The 16,348-nt window shown below is 39.2% G+C and overlaps 1 protein-coding gene and 1 long non-coding RNA gene across 2 annotated transcripts; one reads left to right on the top strand and one right to left on the bottom strand.

The window, feature by feature from the left end:
- Nucleotides 1-5,413: 5,413 nt before the first annotated feature.
- Nucleotides 5,414-12,452, bottom strand: LOC121054675. The gene is made up of 3 exons (XR_005812006.1): nt 11,696-12,452; nt 10,324-10,383; nt 5,414-5,887 (listed from the first exon to the last, which is right to left on the bottom strand). It is a non-coding gene; the product is annotated as an uncharacterized LOC121054675 (long non-coding RNA).
- Nucleotides 7,840-11,165, top strand: LOC102703313 (putative receptor protein kinase ZmPK1). Its single transcript, XM_006656121.3, has 2 exons — nt 7,840-10,540; nt 11,148-11,165. The coding sequence occupies exon 1, from the start codon at nt 7,955-7,957 to the stop codon at nt 10,376-10,378; it is 2,424 nt and encodes an 807-aa protein (XP_006656184.1). The 5' UTR covers nt 7,840-7,954; the 3' UTR covers nt 10,379-10,540; nt 11,148-11,165.
- Nucleotides 12,453-16,348: the final 3,896 nt, after the last annotated feature.

Raw genomic sequence — 16,348 nt, forward strand, 5'->3', positions numbered from 1 at the left:
GATTCAGATTAATCTCAACGTACAGATCACAAAAAACTTCCGTTCGATATTTTTAGTTTGAACTTTGAACTCTAGTTGGCTCCACATTTCACTCATCCCAACTTCAATTTTCCAATCAATCTCTGCTCTCTCTATCAGTACGTGTGCGTGTGTTAAGAGTAAAATCAGTGAGACAAAGAGTACACCTTACCTGGTCTGGACGGATGACGGCTAGGGCCTCGGGCCCTCGGCGGCATGGTCGGCCGCCGCTGCCTTCCTCGGTTCCTTGCCCACTTGCCACGGCGCCGCTGTAGCTGTTCGCCGAGGCGCCAGCAGACTCCTCCACCGGCGGCGCTGCTGCCCAAACCTGCCGGCCACAGTGTGTCCTGCTCGCCGTGAAGTCACCGGGCGCCGCCGCCAATGGTCAGTTGAAGCGTGAACCCGATTTTTTTGAATTTTGAATTTTATTTATTAAATAATTTGCAAATTTAATTTTACGTTTTAAAAATTCCCAAAACTAACCTCCCGATGCTGACGTGGCAAATGGTGGAGAGGGAGCCGGAGATGGGCGATGATAGCGCGGCAGCAATTTTATACTTCGCCCCTTGCCGCTCTCTGAAAGGGGCAAAGTACAAAATTGTCGTGTGCGCCCGGGAGCTTTTCGATCCAACCGTGGTTTGATAAATATATGTACACCGTATGTAATTGTTTGATCGTAAGCATTACCTTACCTTAGTGGTCATTACCCGCCTCTTCTAACTAGGAAACCTAAGATCAAAGCCTCATAGGAGCATATTTCTCTTATTTTTGCCAACCAAAAGCCCGGACATTTTTCATTTACCCCTTCCTGCTCTTATAGAGGGTGGAAATGGGCTAAATGCAAAATGGACCGACCCGCAACCAAAAGCCCGGACATTTTTCATTTACCCCTTCCTGCTCTTATAGAGGGTGGAAATGGGCTAAATGCAAAATGGACCGACCCGCCGTTGCCGGCCGTCCCTCTTGTCCGTTTGACACGTCAGCATTCCGTCCTCCTAGAGAGCGGCAGGAGGTAAATTAAATTTATAAATTATTTAATAAATAAAATTCAAAATTCAAAAAATTCCCGTGAACCCTACCGAGTGACAGGCCGCCAGCCGAGATGAAGGAAGGGAGTGGGCTCATGGTCTCGTTCCTCTGGGCTTTCGTTCGTGGAGAGGCACCGTGAAGTATTTAGGCCCACTGAGGCCCCCTTCTAATAGCTCATTTTCTCGATTTTCACGCGTGTTTCTCGAACCTCGAGACGGTGTGCGTTTTTTAAAAAATTCTATATTGCTTTAAAAAATCATATTAATCTTGTTTTAATTTTTATATATAATAATTAATTAACCATGTATTAATCTATTACTATATTTACACGTAGGATATTTTATTCATAGTCGAACGTGGTCTGATTCATATTATTGCCTCCCTCCATTGGTCAAAACTTTTATGGACTACTCTAGGATTGAAATGAAACAATAAAAAGTAAATATATGTATAATTATTACATATATTTACTATCATAAGGGTAAATAAATAGAGACATCACGTTTATTTTACTTCAGTATTAATTTATCTAAAATTAGTTAAATTATCACTTATTTTTGGATGGAGTGAATACATATAAATTTTTCTTGGCTACGCCGGTGCCCGTCTGGCACCCCCGGTCCGCCCCTGCTTTACTACATCCTACCAAAAATAAGTGCACTATTCTAGTAACTTAAACAAGAAAGACGCAATTATTTTGGAACGTGATAGTATTTCCTTTTTCTCTCTCTTTAGATAAGTTATATTTAAGTTAAAAAAGTTTAGAGCTACAGATGGTGCCGTTATCAACGCTCCAATTCAGTTTTTTTTTGTCTTTTTTTGTTACGGGTTGCTTTAACTTTAAAATCTTGATGTTTTAGTCTGGTGATAAAAAATCCAAACAATGTTGAGTGGTAAGTTAGTAGTACATCAATTAATCCTAAAAAAATTCAGTGCAAACTACAATTTATATAGATAGAAACAAAAAAAATGATGCTATTGTGTGAAGTGAACATTTTTAGTAGTTTATTATGTAAAATGAACCAAAAATAATTTCAGGGTTAAGTGCTCTATCAAAAGAGTTGGAGTGATCTTAATAGGGATCTCTTTTCCTCAACCATTAAGAAGGGTTCACTTCATTGCTTAATAGAACGTTTCTTCTTTTTTGTTTCTCTTTGTATAAGTTGTATTTTAAGCTGAAAATTTTGAGGCATGGATGACACCGTTACCAAATTTCCATTCTTTTCCAAATTTGTTTGTGATTATTCATTTGAACTTTAAAATCTTGATGTTGAAATCGATCTAAGGTCAATGTAAACAATAACAAAAACTATAAAAAAATGTTAAGAGGTAAATTGTAATGCATCATCAATTTAACCAAATTTCAATATAAAATATAACCTATATTTAATAGTTCACGGTGTAAAATTAACCAAAAAATAGTTTAGGCAGGGTTAAATGGTTCAACAAAATAGTTAAAGTGAGTAAAAGTACCTTATTTCTTTTTTCCACATAAATTAAGTTTATAAATGAAGTAAGCGTATTTCACATAACTTTTATAGCATTTCGCATGAATCGATTAAATTTTTGCACAGCTTAATTAGTTTAATTTGAGGGGCCCATAATTCCGTATCTGTTTTATCGGTCTGTCACTCTGGACATATAGATTTTACAAGATTAATACAAGGAAAAAAAAAAGAAACATGGCGGTGCAAATTATTCTATGCAGATTCATAGATATTATACATATAGAAATATTTTTAGAAAAGAAAGAAAGAGTTCTACTAAAAATACATTTGAGGGTAGATATATTTTACGGTAATTGAGGTAATTGAGGAAGTACTTAGAGATATTAGAGATATTAGAACTTTACGCTAAAAGTATTGGTTCTCCTGTATGTACTCAGTTTTATGTTAGAAAAATAATATTTTTACGGTTCTTGAGAAGGTACTGTGATGTACCATATTTTTTTTGGTAATATTTGGTTTCTATATACATATTAAAGTATTTAGATATAATTTTAGTATCTTCATATACTTTCTCAATGTCCGGAATTTCTCACTAAAACTATGTTACCTCGTATTCTCAAGTTTAGTAAAATTACCGTCCGGGGAAATAGGAGTAAGCTTAATCTCTCTTTCTTTTGATTTTGTTACCTCTTTAAGAACTTCCATAGAACATGTTAAAACGTACCTGACATCTTTTTTTCCTTTTCTTTTTTCCGTTCCGTACCAACCATTTTGTATTATTGAGACAGAGAGATGGGAAGCCGCAATAGAATTACATTATGACATAAATTCTAGTACTCGGAAAGATGCATGACCTGATCCGGATGGTGTGTACCATTTCTTGGAGGACACTATGGTGATGTTTAGATTGAGAAAAGTTTTGAAAGATGTGTTATGTCAAATGTTTGACCAGATGTTGGAAGGAGTTTTCGGACACGAATGAAAAAATGAATTTTACGGCTAGCCTAGAAACCGCGAGATGAATCTTTTGAGCCTAATTAATCCATCATTAGCACATATTGGTTACTGTAGCACTTATGGCTAATTATGAGCTAATTAGGCTTAAAATATTCGTCTCAAGATTTCTTCCATAACTGTGTAATTAGTTTTTTAGTTCATCTATGTTTAATGCTTCATTTAGGTGTCTAAAAATTTAATATGATGTTTTTTTTAAAAAATTTTGGAAACTAAACGAGACCTAATTTATGCAGTCTACCTCGCCGCTGTTGGAAGTTCAGGATTCAGGAATACGTTCCAATTAATGCCGTTTCTACCGATCTGCTGTTGCTCCGTTTCAGCAAGGACGAAGCCAAGATTTCGAGATTGGGGGTGCCAACAGCTGAGATTTCTTCGTAGATTTACCACGTTACATGGCAGCAATAGCGAGAGGCTTTCGGTTTACAATAGCTATCTTATCAAAAAAAAAAAATAACTACTAGATATGATACAAAAATTATTACTAGTGATGTTTAATATGCGAGTAAATTTAAGATCAGACAAAGTGATATCCAATATGCCACTAAATTGAAAAATCAATTGGGTGTTTGGGGGGGGGGGGGAGGGGAAGGATTTCACTTAAAAGGCTACTTTAATTAAAAAAAGGGTTGTGTATGTGACATCTAATGTTCCATGAAATATCGAAATCCAATGGAGAGAGGTTTTCGGTTTAAGAGCTATTTTATAAAAAAATAGTATGATATTAACACTGATACCAATAATATCGGTGATACCTAATATATTAGATCCGACTTGATAATAGAGATACTCAACATGATATCCATTGGTGTTAGGTTTTGATATCTAATTATCACATTGATATCATCAACTTAACTTATTTATTCCAACGGTTCGTTTGCAAGGCTACAGGGTAGTCTATTTCTCGGTTGCTTTTGCAATGAATGCATTCTAAACTGCTAAGTGCTATGTTTTTTTTTAAAAAAAAATTTCTATATAAATATTCACCATCTTATTTTTACAATAGATTTTTAACTTTGTAGTGGTTAATTTTATTATTTATATTGTTAAATAACTATAGAAACATTAGATAATATTTTATCTTTATCTTTTGTCACTTAAAAAAAATACAAACCCATGTTGCATGGTGTTTCTGAAATTCAGGGAAAGATTCAACGTGCATGCTGTGGGTACTGTGTGTGCTCTAGCCCCCTGCACAAAATAGAGAGGGGGAGAGGGATTGAGGGAAGAAGAGAGGCACGCGGTAACTAGCCCCCTCTTTGTATCATGGATCCGTGATACAAAATGAGGATTAGGCAAATTGAAGGAATTAGTTAGCTGGCTAATCATTCATCTCTTTGTACTTCGCACCAAAGATAAGTTTGGTGGCTGACCAGTCGTGTTGATTCCTAACTTTTGTTAGCTGGCTTAATCGAATCGTTGAGAGAACAGTACAGTACGATTGTTCCTCTGAGCAGCAACTCTGGAATATTGAGGTGGGCTATAATTATTGATACCATGTTAAGTTGCATGCGCCAGCTAGTTACTTCTAAAAACCTAAACTGATAGAGAAAGGTGTACAATTCACTTTATACACTCCAACACTTGTCACATTAATTACTTTTCAGTTAATTTTTTTTTCTATTTTATCCTCATATACCATCTTATTGCACTCATTTCTTATTTATTAAGGGATAACGTAATATCTTTTTGTCAACCTTAATCCCTACTAAATAACCTAGACATGATTATATTTTTAACAGAGGTGGTATAATACAACACTCTCATATCACAAATTTTTAAATGGCGATAGTAAATTTATATTGAAATAAGATAAAATCTAATAGTTTTATAATATTAAGACGGCACCCTTGAAGGCCAAATCTAAGCATCCACATTTCTTTTCGCTGTTAAACTAATTAAGTATGCCAAACTATTGATGAAGATTTTGATTAAATCTTATCCTAAATATTATATATTTACGATGGGGTTAGTTAACAACATAACATCAGTCTCTCTCGCATATATTGCCATCTCCACGAAAATGAACCAACTAGTCCCCCCCCCCCTCCCCCCTCATTTACTACTCCATGAACTGATCATTGAACGGTCGAACAGTTACATGCATGCCAGCACAACCTGATTTTAAGCCATATACATACATTATACGTGTGCCCGTACTAGTTCAAATGCCTATTTTTCACCAAAGTTCAAACCTGCTGTTCCAACTTGCCCACCACTTCCCTTGGTGACCACCAGCCAGTCGCTTCTTCTAACAACTCTTTGATTCTGGGAAGGATATCAACTCCAACGCTGCAGACCCAGAATAAAAAAAAGAGAAGGTTGCAAACTCGCTTCTCGGCTCGTTCTCCTCAGTCTGATTTGGTCCGCCTTTTGTGCTTCTCACCAGCCGATACATAATTTACAGATAACAATTAGGGCTGTGTTATTTACGATGAAAGATTATCTAATTTTTTTGATAATCATTAATGTTATAAATGATAGGATTAACTACTAAAAAATTAAACATCTACTTAGAAATATAAGATGATAAACTTCTACGTAAAACTTATAAACAAACATACGATTCAGTAGTTTGAAAAGTATTCACGCCGATTACTGAGGAAAAGAATACAGCCTAGGCACATGGAATTGCTTATCATTCACTCTCCTTTTACTTTGGATGGCTAGGAATGTTGACCTGTTTAGGGGCACGTTCTAACTGAATGATTGGAAATGCCTTTCACAAGAGCTTTCGAAATTTTTAATAGGATGATGTCGATTGTATCTGCACTGAATGTAATAGGTAACCAATCAATTTTGCCGTCCACTCCTACAAACTTGCCACCTCAAGTTAAACCGGTGCTTGTTGCATCAGGAGCAGTTACACTAGGGTAAAACCGTAAAAGTAGCCATAATTGGTCATAGGGGTAATTAAATTATACTATAATACTCTCTCTTTTATAATGTAATACTTTTTGGTCTTATCTAGATTTATATAGATGTTAATGTATCTAAGCACATAAAAATAAACCATATATATTAATGAATAAATAAATCTAGACAAAATTAAAAAGTTTTACGATATAAAACAAAGGGAATACACATCGTATGTGAAATTTTACCATCATTGAGAAAATAACTCTACGTATTAAAATTTACACATATCTTGAGGTACAAAATATGCTGAGTTACCAAATTTTACAATAGAAAAGGTGGTGCCTACAACTACTTCGTCAAAAATGATAATAAAAGTACTCATATTTTAAAGCTAAATATCGTTTTTTTTTTAAAAAAATTATGCTAGCAATGTTGACGTAGGAAGTTTCTTAACAAACTTTTGCAAAGAGTGCCATCTAGATAATGAGAGGGTACTTGGAGAAAAGGAAGAATAATTGATATTTTAATTTTCAAAAAAAATATAATAGTCTGGTTTATTACGGTACCCATGTTCCTCCGGTCCGCCTTCCGGGCTTGTATGAAACACATTTATTTTAAATTAGTTTCACAAAGATCAGTTTAGTTCATACAAAAATCCTCTGAAATTTCTTGACCAATAGCAAGCCTCAACGTCTAATTGCATAATATGAGTAATTTTACCAGATATCTTGGATCTCAAGGTACTATAAATTTTGAAAAACGGTAAAATTACATGCATAATATAGTAAGTAGCAGCACCAGTCTTGCATGTATTTTCTATCACCACGGAAGTGAAGTAACAAGTTGTTTATTCCATCCACTTTTACTCAGTGCCGGTTCTAAGATTTTGGTGGTCCAGGGCAAAACTAAAAATGAGGCCCTAAATATAACATGTAAGTAATAATATTTATATACATAATGTTACCGATTAATATTTAAAGTGTATCAAAAATCAATATTTATATAAGAAAACTAGCAATATTGGCAGAGCCTTTGAAATTATTTTCTTAATATTTCTAAATGCAAAGACATTGACGATGAGCAATATTAAAAGTATATGAATTTTCTTTCCAAGTCATAAAGAATTGTCTGTTTTTTCTTGATGACATGATATGAAGAATGAGCTTATAATTTAAAAACATAATGTATTGGTGTTGAACTCATACATATAAATTGTAAAGTAAAAAAAAAAGAAACTGTAAAACTAAGAAAATAAGTGAATTAATCAAATAAATAAGTGAATAAGTAATAGCAATTGTCATGCTAATCTTAGGTGGGGGCCCCAAATTTTTGGGGGCCCGGTGCGGCCGCCCCTCAGGACTGGCCCTGCTTTTACTGCTCCATGGAGAGCAGGTGGTTCTAACGACCAAATGATCAACTAGCAGCAAACATGTCCCACTCCAGCATCAGCATCTTCATCTTCATCTTCATCTACAGCTGCTACATGCTTTTCCAAGAATCCCAGTTTCCCTGGCAACCACTATCCAGCGATATCTTTTAGCATCAATCGTTGGAGGATCAGCTCTGACGCTGCAGCTCCACCGAAAATGGTCGCGAACTCTGCCTCTCTGGCTCTGCTCCTTCTCCTCACTCTGATTCGTCTGCTTTTGTGCTTCGCAGCGCATGGTTTCCTCTTGTCAGGATCCTCTTTGTCCGTAGAGGATGTGCTTCACTCGCCGGATGGCACTTTCACCTGTGGCTTCTACAGAATCTCCCCCAACGCCTCCACCTTCTCCATCTGGTTTTCCAGCTCGTCCGAGAAAACTGTCGTCTGGAGCGCAAATCCTCTGCACCCCGTGTACACCTGGGGATCCAAAGTTGAGCTAAAATCCGATGGCAGGATGGTTTTGAGAGATTACGCTGGCCAGGTTGTGTGGAGCAACAATGTGAGCTCTTCATCTGATGCTCAGCAAGCTCAGCTCCTGGACACTGGGAACCTCATTGTGAGGGGCAAAGGAGGTAACATCCTGTGGCAAAGCTTTGATTCTCCTACTGATACATTGCTACCCACTCAGAGCATCACTGCTGCTACAAAGCTGGTGTCTTCAAATAGGCTACTTGATCCTGGCCGTTACAGCTTCCGTTTTGATGATCAATACTTGCTTTCACTGTTCCATGATGAGAAGAACATATCTTTTATCTACTGGCCAAACCCTAGCATTACTATTTGGTCAAAGCTTAGGACTCCATTCAACAGCACTACAGATGGGGTTCTGGATAGCTGGGGCCATTTCCTTGGAAGCGATAATGCAACATTCACTGCTGCTGATTGGGGTCCTGGTATTGTGAGGAGGCTAACACTAGATTATGATGGCAATCTCAGGCTGTACAGTCTTGGTAATGCGGACGGGGAATGGTCAGTGACATGGATGGCGTTTCCTCAGCTCTGCAAGGTACGTGGCTTATGTGGTCAGAATGGAATATGTGTGTATACTCCAGTTCCTGCATGTTCTTGTGCCCCTGGCTATGAGGTCACTGACCCAAGCGATCGGAGCAAAGGCTGTAGCCCAAGTTTCAACCTGAGTTGTGATGGACAGAAGGTGAAATTTGTTGAGCTGCGTCGTACTGATTTTGTAGGGTACGATCTAAGTGTTCATCGTTCTGTCCCTGTTGAATTCTGCGAGAACGTATGCCTGAATGACTGCAGGTGCAAGGGTTTCGCCTACTTGGACGGAGTTGGCGATTGCTACCCCAAGTCTGTTCTTCATGGTGGTCTAACCATAAGTGACAGCACTACCACCATTACCATGTATCTCAAGCTTCCTGATGAAGTAGAAGTGTCCATGTCCTCAATTGCACATTCACAGCCTTTTGGTCCTAAAAATGGCCCTCGATGTAACACCACGGACAGCTTTTTCATAGCAGATTTTCTGGATACCCTCAACAGTGGGCAGAGCGTATCAAAGTTTCTGTACTTCTACGGATTCCTATCAGCAATATTTCTGGCGGAGCTAATGTTCGTTTCATTGGGATGGTTTCTTTTGAGGAGGGAGGCCCAGCAACTCAGAGGAGTGTGGCCAGCTGAGGCTGGATATGAACTGATAGCTAAACATTTTCGCAGATACACCTACAAAGAGTTGGTGTCTGCCACTAGAAAATTCAAGGATGAGCTTGGAAGGGGAGCATCAGGCATCGTGTACAAGGGAGTCCTGAAAGACAACAGGGTGGTCGCTGTGAAGAAACTGGTATGCGTAAACGAGGGCGAAGAAGAATTCCAGCATGAACTGAGTGTGATTAGCAGGATCTACCACACAAATCTAGTGAGGGTCTGGGGATTCTGTTCTGACGGCCCACACAGGATACTGGTCTCAGAGTTCGTGGAGAACGGCTCGTTGGACAGAATCTTGTTCGACGACGAGGGCTCACAGGACTTGCTTGGATGGAGCCAAAGATTTGGCATTGCTGTCGGGGTGGCAAAAGGGTTGGCATACCTTCACCACGAGTGCTCAGAGTGGGTCATCCACTGTGACATGAAGCCTGAAAACATACTGCTGGGTGAGAACATGGAGCCCAAGATCGCGGACTTTGGCCTCGCAAAGCTGCTGAACAGAGATGGATCTAATAAGGACGTATCGCGGATCCGAGGAACAAGAGGTTATTTGGCACCCGAATGGCTTTACAGCCTGCCGATAACGGCGAAGGTGGATGTTTATAGCTTCGGTGTCGTGCTTCTAGAACTGCTAAAGGGAGCTCGTGTTTCGGAGCTGGGACAGGAAGAGGAAGAGGATGTGAAAATGGCCCTGGGAAGGGTGATCAGGCTATGCTCAGAGCAGCTGAGGTCAGATGGTGGCAATCAGTCTTGGATCGCGGACTTCATTGATACTCGGTTGAACGGCCATTTCAACAACTCACAAGCAAGAATGATGATGGAACTAGCTATTTCATGCCTTGAAGAAGATAGAGCCAGAAGACCAACCATGGAATGTGTGGTGCAAAAGCTTGTATCAGTTGACGATGCCAGTACTATATAGCACACCTGTAAATAAGTGGAAGTGAGGAACTGCATTTAATTTGAACTTGAAAGACTACACAACAAAGTAGGTTGAACATAAAACAAGTAGTTCCAAATATAACAGTAATATACTTGCAAGAGTTAATTGCTACCATAATTAGTACTTCCTCCGTTTCATAAGGTAAGATGTTTGATTTTTTTTGTTGCAATGTTTAGCCATTTGTCTTATTTAAAAAATTATGAAAATATCATTTATTTTGCTTGTAACTTACTTTATTATCAAAAGAACTCTAAGCACGACTTATCATTTTTTATATTTTTACTAAATTTTTGAATAAAACGAATAGTTAAATGTTACAACTAGTCAAATATCTTACATTATGAAACGAATATAGTAATATTTATTCGATACCTATGTTATGTATCAGTTGTAATAATGCCAGCCATAGCTGGAATAGCGTGCCCTACATAAGGGAATGGCAGTGACATGTTCATATGTCACCGCCATCTTTTTTTTCTTAAGTTTATACTTATAAACCAAAATTTAAATTTTTAACTCTAAATTTGGAGTTGATTTTAGGATTTTTCATTGAAGTTTATTTTCCATCTTTGTGATAAGAATACATATATATAAAATTTTTATTCACAAATTTTGCGAATATGCCATTTGACTTTTTCCATGAAACACCCAAACAATCACCCTAAAATAGATAATATTTTTGATTGTTTCTTTTACATGTGCGTTAGATATTTGCCTTATTTCTTTTTGTGTATACTTTTTTTGGAAGGTGGGGTTGGGGGTTCAGATTCAGGACCAACTTCTGTTCTACATTAACGAAACAAACAAATGCAACACCAGTACAAGCTGAATACCCAAAGCAGAGGATGACTGCATTTAAACCATTATGGACCGCTTGAACCGACCGATTTTCTTATAAACCGCCCGCAACACCTCGCAACACCTTGTGTTGTCATGCAAAATTTTGAGAAAAGGTGCGGCTGGAAGGATTCAATCCCCTGGTGTGTGCTTTGAGTCTTGGCTTCTAGACATCCTACCTCACGAGGGTGTGTGTTGAAGGATAAGCATATATTTTATATGAACTTAATGGCCGGACCATCGAACCGGTGAACTAAGAGGTTGACCGGATCATTTTACTATTTGACTTTTTTTTGCTATAACTTGCCAGTCATGTGGTAGGACTCAAGAGAAGCCCCATAATATCAGATATGGACAATACTGCCAATCTTTTGGTAAGAATGTCTAAGTGTAGGGTATAATCACACATCAATCTACCCTATAGTGCACCAACATGAATCCCCACTTCTACATCCTTACCTCTTATATCCAATTGTACATATCAATCCATCTTGAAATCAAAGGTTGGGATCAACTTGAGTCTGCTCTCCCACAAGTCACGTCTCCACCCTTGCAACGAGTCGCCCTTGCACCTCCACCGCGCCGTCGCCCCTTCACCACACCGCCCGCGCTAGCTCCGGCCCTGCACATCCACCGTCGCTCCACCGTGCCGTCTGCTAGATCCAAGCAAAACGTCACCTCTGGCCCTGCGCGTCCACCGCGCCGCCGTCCGCCAGATATGCGCTGCCACCCCACCGTGCCGCCCTCGCCACTAGATCTGCCGCTGGCCCTCTGCCTCCACCGTGTCGCCGCCCCTCCACCGAGAAATCACCAGCCACCACGGTCCCCGTCCACCACCACTCCAATGCGCGTCAGATCCATCGTCGGCACTGTGCCTCCACCGCGCCGCTGCCTCTCCACCGACACTGTCTTCGCTCTCGGGGAAGCGGAACGGGGGCAACGGTGGCTAGTGGTTTCTCGGTGGTGGATCTAGCGCGGACGATGTGAGGGTTCAAGGGGCAGCGGAATGAGGGCAGCCGCCGCTGCCGTCGCTTAGGCCGAGAGGACCAGCGAGCGTGTGATGCGAGGGTTCAAGGGGCAGCCTCCGTTGGGGTCGAGGGGAGCATCACCGGTGGGGCTGACGGGACCGCCGCTGAGAACGACGGTAGCATCGCCAGAATCGCTGGGAAGATGGGAGCACTACAGTCGTGTGGATTGACCTGGATAGATTTAGTTCAGGACATACTAGGGTTCCTATGGGCATTTCAGTCTTTCTTGAAAATACTGACAAGCTTACAGTTACATTTGCTCATAGAATAGATGGATACTAACGTGAGGGGTATGTAAGGTATCGGTGGTACAACTGAGGGGTACAGAAGGAATTGTGTAAAATTGGGAGATATGAAAGGGATTGGATGAGTTTTCATGGGTATATAAGGAATTTTCTCTAGAAAATACCCTGCTTGCTACGCTCTATCGCTCATAACCGTAGCAGATTAATTTGAGACGCACTTGGGGCTCTTGCTCTTCACAGCGCCATGATTTCGTTTATCGCACAGGGAGTCGAAATCGCCGCACGGTGGTAGCATGATTATCAGTAAAAATCGTACGAATTTGAATCCTAATTTTTGAATAAAATAGTCACTGTTTTGGTAGGGATATAGTGTGATTTAGCAAGATAATCGTATGATTTCCTACTATAATCGTGATGGTATACAAAGGAGTCTTGAAGGACAAGAGGGCAGTAGCTGTGAAAAAGTTATCGGATATAAACCAAGGAGAAGAACAATTCATGCACGAACTGAGTGTGATTGGCAGGATCTATCACATGAACCTAGTGAGGGTTTGGGGATTCTGTTATGATGATCAACATAGGATTTGGGTTTCAGAATATATATATGCTGAGAATGGCTCGTTGGATGAAATACTGTTTGCCAGTCAGGGCTCACAGGCATTGCTTGAATGGAAGCAGAGAATTAATATTGCTCTAAGGGTGGCTAAGGGGTTAGCATATCTTCATCATGAGACTCATGAGTGCTTAGAATGGGTCATCCACGGCGATGTGAAACCTGAAAATATACTGCTGAATGGGAATATGCAGTATACCGGCCGCAGTGGAGTGGACATCGGCGCTGCGGCCGGCGCGCGTCTCCAGCTGCCCCGCGCGGCGGGAGTGCGACGGGCCACGAGACGGCGGCGGCGCAGGTGGAGAGGAGGTTTGTGGGCCTGTGAACAGCTTGGCGGGCTATGGGCTACACGCCGCCAGCTGGGCTTTCATCTAGCGTCGTTGTAATGATAGTGGGCCCAATTTAGTGCGTCGATATTTCGAGGTTTCCCCGTCGCTATCGCACGGAGACTGTAAACGGTGAACGTACCAACTACGATATCGAAATACAGCAGTGTTTGACTTCAACCTTTTACTCACAGTAGTGTGTAATTGAATCTAACTGTATGTTTTTATAAATATATTAAATATTTTATTTTAAATTTTGGTAAGATATATTTATCAATTTATGTATTTTAAAATAATATATGACATAGTTCTAATTTAACCTTTGTAGAATTTCTACTACATATATTACCGATGTAGTCTAATAAAATTTGATAAAATTAGATCGGTTGGATTCAAGACCATAAATGACTCACCGTCATTTAAAGGTACCTTAAAAAAGATCCCCAAGATACTCCTACGACAAATCCTTGCGCTATTTGAAATGATTCTACTTGGCAAACCAGATCCTAACTGAAGTCCCGTTTTGGTTCACCGGCACTCTTATCTTTTGGCTTATTGTCATAGCTAAAAATTAAATTTTTAACCTTACATTTAAATTTGATTTTAGGATTTTTTTCATTATAGTTTATTTTCCGTCTTATTTTTTAATCACTAAAAGCACTATATAAAAGTTTTATTCATAATTTATTTTTTTTGTAAATATATTGTTTTGCTTATTGGTGGAATAAACAAAAAGATATACAGCTGGAGTTGAACGAAGTATACCCTGTTTTATTGATTTTTTAAAGGAATGATCTCGTTTTGTTTTAGTTGAAGGAAACGAAGTCGAATGCCGCTGTATGAATAATTTATTGTTTGTTATAAAGTTCTTGCAAAATTACTACGGAGTACTCACCATGTAAGAAGACAAACAACATATTTGCATATAAAAAATAATTTATGAATATAAATTTTATACGTATATTTTTAGAGATAAGTTAATGTTGTAAAATAAACTACAGTGAAAAAACTCAAAATCAAATTCAAATTTACGGTTAAAAAATAAAATTTAAATTATGAGTATAAACAGAGAACATACAAATAATCTCATCATCATTGTTCCCATTTTGCTGAAGTCCAGTTTTTTTACAATAATTTCGAGGAACTAGCTCGCCCGCTACAACTTGAAAAGGTCAAAAACAATTTGCCGCAGCGCCCCTTCAGGGCCCCCCGGTTTATGAGCAGCCGAAGGTCAAAAACAATTTCCACCTCAGCTGATTGATCTTCGGGTGCTCACAGTTAACGTATGAAACCGCGTAAACATACATATATCGATCGGTCTCGAGAAGTTCATGTCTGGTTGGATAGCACCTAACCTACCATGCATGCATGTTCCACGAAGTCGCAGCGAAATGCCATGGCTTGAATGACCATCAGAAGTCCAGAACAGCACCGATCCAGCAGCCTCATGATTTTTTTTGGAAAAAAAAACCGAATAGTATGTTTGTAAACAAAAAATAAGCTACTTCTGCAAACATGCACCTCACTTACCATGTATAAACCGAGGATTAAATTTTTAACTTTATGTTTGGAGTTGATTTTAGAATTTTTTTTTATCGTATCTTTTTTCCGGTCTTGTTTCTTAATCACTTAGAGCACGTATATAGAAGTTTTATGTATAAATTAATTTATATTTAAGTATATTATTTAAAGATGGACAGCTGGAGTTGAACGGAGTGTACCCTGTATTGATTTTTTTTTAAGGAATGATCTCGTTTTGTTTTATGAAGGAAACGAAGTCAAATGCTGCCGTATGAGTAATTTATTGTTTGCTATAAAGTTCTCGCAAAATTACTATAGACTACAGACCAGGTAAAAAGCCAATCAACATATTTACAAACAAAAAATAATTTATAAATACAAATTTTATACACATATTATTTGTGATTAAAAGTCAATGTTGTAAAATAATTAAACTTCGGTGAAAAAAACCTTAAAATCAACTTCATATTTATGGTTGAAAAATCAAATTTGGATGATGAGTAGACGTAGAAACAAAAAAAGAGGGGATACAAATAATCTCATCATCATTGTTCGTGTTTTGCTGAAGTCCAGTTTTTTTTACAGTAATTTGCCACAGCACCCCTTAAGGGCCCCCGGTTTACGAGCTCTTATTTCTTCCTCATCTGCCCACAGTTAACGTCTGAAACCGCGTAAACATACATATATCGATCGATTTCGAGAAGTTAATGTCTGGTTAGATAGCACCTAACCTACCACGAAAGTTCCCGGAAGTAGCAGCGAAATGCCATGTCTTGACTGACCTATAAGTTAAGGTTAAAATTTTAAAATTTCATCCATAAAAAACCAAAGAAATGAAGACCCGGTGCGGGGAGAAAGCTACGGCTATCAACAAAGGCGGCAGCTACGTAAGACTTCCGGGGACGTACGCGCTCACGTTCTCGGTCCAACAAAACCTGTGTATCGTTGCGTGCTCGCGGTCAAAGTGCCCCCGCAATAAGAGCCCCGGCAATGGCATCCCCGAACGCCGCCGCGTGCGTGCGAGGCGCGTACGCGGACGCGGGCGGGCGACAGGATTTCAGCATCAGCTCCGATCCCTCTAGCTCGTTTCTTTGTTCCTTTCTTTCTCTCTCCCGGTCTCTCCCTTCGAGGGGGAGATGCTGCGTTCATCCGGCGAGCCTAGATGGCCATGGACCCACCCATGGTTTAGAGCAACCATCATATAGTTATCATATACGGGTTAAATACTGAGATGAGAAATTGAGAAAATAAGAGAAAGGAGAAGTGGGATATAAGCTTATAACCAGCTGGGGCACCAAAACAAAAAAACTCCGTGAGAGACAAATAAGTCTTCATTAATAATAAATAGCTAACTACTATAGTTAGATTAAGAGATAAGA

This window comes from Oryza brachyantha, chromosome 6 (assembly GCF_000231095.2).
Source record: "Oryza brachyantha chromosome 6, ObraRS2, whole genome shotgun sequence".
NCBI lineage: Eukaryota > Viridiplantae > Streptophyta > Magnoliopsida > Poales > Poaceae > Oryza > Oryza brachyantha.